At 36.4% G+C, this 7,341-nt stretch overlaps 1 protein-coding gene across 1 annotated transcript in view; it reads right to left on the reverse strand.

The window, feature by feature from the left end:
- Positions 1–2,060: 2,060 nt before the first annotated feature.
- LOC101311411 (linoleate 13S-lipoxygenase 2-1, chloroplastic-like) overlaps positions 2,061–7,341 on the reverse strand; it is a 9,168-nt gene continuing 3,887 nt past the window's right edge. Inside the window, exons 2-9 of the mRNA XM_004306455.1 lie at positions 5,357–5,628; positions 4,999–5,236; positions 4,557–4,877; positions 4,340–4,425; positions 3,999–4,109; positions 3,568–3,869; positions 3,191–3,457; positions 2,061–3,052 (exon numbers count right to left, since the gene is read on the reverse strand). Coding sequence (XP_004306503.1) covers positions 2,293–3,052; positions 3,191–3,457; positions 3,568–3,869; positions 3,999–4,109; positions 4,340–4,425; positions 4,557–4,877; positions 4,999–5,236; positions 5,357–5,628 — 2,357 coding nt within the window. The 3' untranslated portion in view covers positions 2,061–2,292. The remainder of the gene's footprint in view (positions 3,053–3,190; positions 3,458–3,567; positions 3,870–3,998; positions 4,110–4,339; positions 4,426–4,556; positions 4,878–4,998; positions 5,237–5,356; positions 5,629–7,341) is intronic.

A 7,341-nucleotide genomic window follows, 5' to 3' on the forward strand; every position in this document is an offset into this window, starting at 1 on the left:
ATATATATATATATATATAGGACCCTTCCAATGAGGGATCCTTTTTTTTTGACATATATGAGGGATGGGGGATTACACTAACTTTTCGATTATATTTTTGAATCTCTACCATTCAGTTTGTTGGTCTTTGTATATAGATCAATTCTGTAAATTTTCAGGCAATTTGGTGATCGTTAAGGTGTCAAACAAGATTAAATCAATGAACGAACCAAATCTGCCAAACCTGAACCGTTCATGCTTATAATTATAAATCGTAGTTTTGAATGCTTTAACGATCACCAAAATTTCTGAAAATTTGCAGAAGTGATCTACTCATATAGAACTACATATTGAACGGTGGAGATGTGATTTTATGATCGAAAAGTTGATGTAATCCCCCATCCCTCATATATGTCAAAAAAAGGGATCCCTCATTGGAAGGCCCTGTATATATATATATTCTTATGTACGTTTGGTTAACAGGAGTTGGAAGATGTACGTATACGTTAGCAGGCTGCAGCTCAATTGCAAGAATGCCTTGTATCCCAAGTTTCTATCATGTATAGATCGATCGATATATTAATTCGATCAAAGCTGTACCTCAGTACCTGTGATCAGTGTGATGTAATATTTGTACTATATAGTACTATTTGGGAGATTATTAATCGTCACAGAAGATGAAGTAGATAGAGATAATCAAAATATTGTCAATGACTGGTAGGTCTGAAAAAACAACTCTTAAGTATTAGAAAAGATAATGTCAAAGTCAGAAAAGCTTCCAGGCTTACGAATCGTTCTACGATCAGCAGCTGAGCTAATGGTTGCTTATGAAACGTTGAGAAAGGCGACTCGTGTTATTATAAGCACAAGAGGTCAATTAGACTCGGCCTAATAATTGACAAATTATCTTACAACTACTCGGACCCTAGCTAAGAAAGAATAACTATTTTTCAAACTTCAATTGCGGAAGAAAATTCTATGAAAATGAAACTACTCTCCTCTATTCTATAGAATACAGTCGTGAAAGATAACTTATATATTGATCATGTGTCAATAAAAATATACAACTTGTGTCTGCGTTTATTAAAAAACAAAAACAAAAACAAGGAATATGCGTGGCGGCTTTCAAAATGTTTTTATAAAAAGATTCAAATTCAGTGACCATAGAAAACTTAATACAGTAAAACCCCGATAATTTAATATTTGATAGATTAATAAATTTGATTAAATAATATTTTTTATCGGTCACAAAATAAAGTATTAGTGAAAAATTGACCTTGATTAAATAATATTTTTTACCTGTCATAACGTTATTAATTTATAGATCGAGGTTTAATTGTACAGCAGCTACCTGGTGGCACAGAAATGGAATTATCTCATATTTGTTTAATTGTTTTCTTTTTCACCTTTCATCTTTTTAATATATAATATATATATATATATACATGCCTTTTCAGATACAGACCTCTTTATTTATTCAAAAGGTACAGATTTCCTTAATTGACATACTTTTCGATCATATTTTCTCATCTCAACCATTCATCTTTTAAGTATATATGAGTAGATCATCTCTACAAAATTTTAGCCAAATTGATAATCATTAAGGTATTCAAAATTGTGAATTACACGAACGGTTCCTGTTGAACATATTTGGTTCGTTCATTGTAATTACATAGTTTCGATATCTTAACGATTATCAATTTGGTTGAAAATTTGTAGAGATGATCTACTCATATATATCTACAATGTGAATGGTTAAAATGAGAAAATATGATCTAAAAGTGGGTCAATTAAGAAAATCCGTACATTTTTGAATAAATAAGGATATTTGAACCTGATAATATATATATATATATATATATATATATATATATTCTGTGAACCAAATTTGTATGCAAGTTCTTGTAACACATGAGGCCGGTCTTCTTGAAAAGGATTTATTTCAGATTCGTTGCCCAACTTTTTTCAGCATGCAGGTCTGATAATGCCAAAGGCTAGGGTTTATATTTTGATGGAAGCTCAATTGGAATGACATATATACATCGTAACTAATTTATTCTTACGAAAACCAAGAAGCAAGTTTGGTTCAATACTCCTTCATATTTCCTAGATTGTTCAATTGACAATAATTAAGTAAAGCTACACTCTTAGCTAGGCTCGATCAAAGAAACAATGAGGGTTGAAATGAAACCATATTTCATCGAGATAATTAGGCTTCAAGTATCAGTTATCACCGACTGATACAGATTTACTAGCGTTAAGTACTGATACAAATAATAAAACGCGCATGCATATATGCATGAACAGATATAATTAGATGGAGATGCTGTTGGGAACTCCCTTTCCTGTGACCCCTGATTCTGAGAATGGCTTCAGAAGCTCATATGGAACAACCCCTGCTCCAACTCTGTTTTTCAGTTCCATATTGGTGTTCCTCTCATCAATTATTCCTTCTAGCTTCTTCAAGTTACCATTGAACCTCTCGAAAGCTGCCTTTATCACAGGGTTTTCAGCCCAAGACGACTCCACAGTCTCACCAATGTACTCCTCGTCCGGTGAATGGTTCGATAACACGTCCAAGACAGCCATCACTTTTGTTGCCTGAATCTGAGAAGGGAAGCACCTCAGCAATGCAGCTTCTGGTTTCTTCAAAAATATCTTGAAACGATCTTCGTTTGCATCTTCAGTTGGCATGTTACTTCGGGCTATTGTGGGCCGGTTCGGGAAGTATCCGGCATACATGTACTGGCCAAAGTTCACGGCAGCATGATGTCCCGCTGTTACCCAAATTATAGTTGTCAAAATATGAATGAGATCTTTTGGGGTTTTTAAAACAGGCCACCATGGTTCATCTTTTTTGTCTGCATGGCCCTTGGTTCTAACTTCTGTCCACCATGCTTGAAGCTCGTTATCAGATTCCACAAGAGTTGGGTCTGGATAATAGTGGTTCACATAGTCACCCACCCACTCTTTAATGGCATCCCACAGAATAAGACCATCATTTGCAAATGGGTAGTCTTCAATTGTCAGCTTCACACCATGCTCAGCTGTAGGATCCTCAACTGCCATTCCCCTGAAATTAATTATGCAAATTAACAAGTTAATTATTAGCTGAAATTCCATGGAGTCTCATTTAAAGTCCATACATCACATAATGAATGCAATGGAAATAAATCTTATAGCACGTAGCTTCATCATATATATAACAGACCTTCTGATTAGATCTGCAGGCAAAGCTTCCATGTCAAAGCGCCAAAGCTGGTCATAAGCAGCAGAACTGAGCTCCATTGAGTACTTGGCAGGTGAGAAGCAGGTCTCAATGACTCCACCTGCATTGATGAGGCTTTCTCGAGCCAAAGCGTTGATTTCCATTGTATACCTAAAATGAGGATGTAAAAGCCTATAGATGGGATGCATTGCACTTAGTTGTCTATTTGCTGCAATTATGTATGGTTCTGTACAACAATGAGTCCTCAGCCTGTGAAAAATATAACAGCAAAATGTAGTCAAAACTCACACAAGTTACAACAATGAGTGCTCTACGAACAAGGTTTTGAGCAATATATGTTTGGGGTACCAGATTCTTACCAGTGGATGACAAGTTGATGATAGCCAGCATCATGAGCACAAACATGGGCTTTAGCAAGCCTCCACAGCCAGCAACCAGTTGCATCCCAGGTTGGGGTAAACACTTCCTTCCATTGGGGCTTGTCATCAATAGGTGGTCGAGTGAGTTCGATGGCAATAGGCCTCAGTGTACCATTCTCTGTGAGGAAGAATAGTGTCCGAGAACCATACAGTGTAGTTCCTTCAACCTCTCTCACTTTGTTTACATAAGGCATGAGCAGATCATGATAATCCAAAATAAAGAGCTTCTTTCTTTTTAACGCCTGCATTTCAATTTAATGAAATCGTTCCCTTTTCACACAAAAAGTGATAAAGCAAAGAACAAAATGTGATATCGAGAAACTGAAAATGGAATTTGTATGTAAATGTCTATATACATATATATATGTTACCTCATCGACAGTCATACAGCCTCTGATCTCCCTCTCCACAAGTTCTGTGGTGATCAATGATTCAGCTGGGCCATAAATCTCAGGGTCAAGTTTACTTTTCAATGGCCATTCCTGATACATCATTACAAATTTAGTGTTATTAGACAAAAAAGAGAAATTAATGTACCAGCAAACAGCAGGCATTCTGGTTTAGTTTTCTAATATATATAGATCGAGGAAAAAGCAGGATCGATCGATCTTTTTGGTTTTCTAATAGAAGTGAAAGAGTTTTTTTTTTCTTTTCTTCTTCTTCTTCTTCTTCTTCTTCTTCTAATAACAGAATATTCACGAAGAGAGCATACTGTAACTAGCTCTATGCTATATGGATTGAGACCAGCTAGAGTTTGCCGAGAAAACTCTTCATCTTTGAACCAAGAAAATTTATCACCTGCATATATAGTTTAAGAGCTATCAATTAGTATCTAGGCATCATATAAATGGGTCATGAGGCCAACAATGAGAGAATTCTTGTTAATTTATTAGTTTTGTATAGATATATAAATAGGCAGGGCGTCGTACGATCAAGTATTTCAGGTGTCTCAAAGAGCAAGAGATCATCTTGTCCATCGCTGATAGCCTTGACTAGCCTTGGGATGAATGACTGAAAAAAGCCACTCGATTTTGGCTTAGGCAATGTGACTCCTTCGTTGAACAATGAATCTATGGCTGTGAAGTAGGGAAATCCTAGCTCTGGATCAACAAGTGTTATCTCAAGCTGAGGAAGCAATGCGTGCAGCACAGATTTCAGGGTCTTTGCAGAGAATGTGAGCTGTTTCAACTCTGCAAACGCTTCATCTCTTGGAACATATACGCTGCTGCTTCTTTCCTCAGATAATGGATCTGCATTTTACACGATCATATGGTAAGATAGATATCCTTAACAATAATCACACACACACATATAGCTATTATAGTACGTGTTGCAGCCTGAAAATTCAAGTACTAAGTTAGTGGTGGTTACCCTTTTTAGTGCGTGGTCGTCCAGTTCTGCAACGCCTAGGGTACGGGTGCTCTTTGCCACCGAGGACAGGCCTGGCCAACTCGTCTTTGCTATCCGGGTCTCCAAGATCATTGTATGTATCATAATCGTAAATCCTTTCAGATGCTTTTCGCTCACCCTCGCCATTTCCTCGCAGAAGTTGCAGCTCCTCTTCTCTTAGCCTCTTGATCCCGCTTGGTGTCTCCGATGGTATGTAACACTGTTTCATTGTTGAGATCAATTAGTAACACATCACCATCATCATTAGCATGCATGCTTGAATAACACACGTACGTACGTACCATATATTGGTGTAATAAGTGAAACGAGTCATACATACCTTGTTGGTGAAAAAGATTCTCTTCTGCTTGTTCTCATACTTGGAATGAGTCCATGAATTACATGGAACATTAACCGAAGTACCATCTGGGAATCCGGTGAGCTCGATACTCTTGATGTAAGCCTCCTTGTGGTGCTCATTCTCAACCTGAACCGCTCCGATATCCCCAAAACCTGGCGGGATAGTCAGCACACTCTCGTACGTCACAATCGTCTCTTTTTGATTCACTTTGTGCGCATACCCCTTTATTGTTTCTTTCTCCAATCCAGTCTCTGTTTGTAAGATAAAATACATAAATAATGATGATCGAGTATGACTCTCAATTTACGAATGGATAAATTCTTTTGTTTTTAGAGGCAATGTGAGTGCTCGCGCCACACTCCCGCAAGTGTCAGTTTCTCATTTCTTCCCACAATTAAATTAAACAAATAATAATGAATACTCCTACAACCAGTCTGCGGGAGTCCTAAACAAAGTATAAAGAAGGTGTATTATGTCACAATTTTGAATATTAACTAACTCAAAATTCTATGTATTTTTTCTTGCACATTGAAGATCGATGTTCACCTTCAAAAGAAACAAAATTTTTATTTTTTACATCTCTTAAACCCATACAAAAATTAATTATATATGTACAAATGAAGTAAGTAGTAAGTATAATTAATTCATGTATTGCTTCATATTTTTTCTTGGTAAATTCATTAATTTTGTTGCTTTTTAATTAAGAAATCAATTATCTTCCCTATTTTGATTAGTAAGACATGAAGACCATTCACTTCGATAAACATGTTCCATAATATAAGTGATTTGTTATTCAAATTGTTGCATGGTTATGAGAAATTTTAAGGGGGTTTAGTGATAGAATTAGTCCTATTTTTAATGATAATTAGCTTATTAATGGACCAAACCTGTAAATATTTCAAAAGCCAGAGAGAGCTGGGGGGGGGGGGGGGAAGGTTTGGAACCCCTTGAGGCGTAGTAATAGGTCCGCCCCTGCATCATACAACCGACAAGTATTGCAGCCCCTACCACCTGACCATGTTTATAAATCCGCAATCATACCAAACGAAGCAAGCATCCAAGCGCAAGACATTCATGTGACAAGACTCAGTGCAACCAGTAAACCTCGTGTCGTGGTTCAACGAATAAAGTTCTAAGGGATTTAAATTATGACTTAATAATTGTAGAATTCATCATTAATATATGCAGGGACCGCACATGGTCAAGGACCACAATTGGGCCAGTTTTGATTCCAGTTTTGGCAGGAGGATAAGGTCTTGACAAAAATGAGATTCTGTTTTTTTCTGGGTTGGTTAGTCTGATTGGTTGTATCGTCTCGTACTGAGAATGACTCACTCAACATTGATACTGACCGATCACCCTCTTTAATAGCCCAAAGCCCAAAGTCTTTTGCAACTGATCCGGATTTGCTAATCAGCAAAGATTATTGGTCTTCATGACCATCTAATCAAAAAAGAGAGAGAGAAGAGAGAGGGAGAGAAAGAGAGAGAGAGAATTGATTGGTTGGTCATGGAGACCAGTAATCTTTACTGGTTGGCATATCTGAATCATGTTGCAACCAAGCTAAAAATGATATTGGACCACTTACGAGTTCAATTATTTGCTTTGTAGTTATTTTTTACAGAATTTTGAAACTATATACTTACTAATTAAGTTACTGGAAACAAAAAAAGAAAAATGTATGATCGAAACTATCAAAACTAAATTAATTATTAAAAATCAGAGAACCAAAAACTACTTAAATCAATCTCACTCTTTGAATTTGAAAACGCAAATTGTGTAGTATATAGAATGTTGTGATCCAAGCCTATATAGTGCCCTACTATAGCCTTAATCCAAGCCTACGCAAATCAGTTAAAAGACTTTCAAATCTTTAACCATCTTAATTATGAGGAATTGGCTTAATGTAACAGATATATTGTAGTTGCAGCTCTAAAATATATACAGTCTAAATATGCATGCAT

This window comes from Fragaria vesca, linkage group LG7 (assembly GCF_000184155.1).
Source record: "Fragaria vesca subsp. vesca linkage group LG7, FraVesHawaii_1.0, whole genome shotgun sequence".
Taxonomy (NCBI): domain Eukaryota; kingdom Viridiplantae; phylum Streptophyta; class Magnoliopsida; order Rosales; family Rosaceae; genus Fragaria; species Fragaria vesca.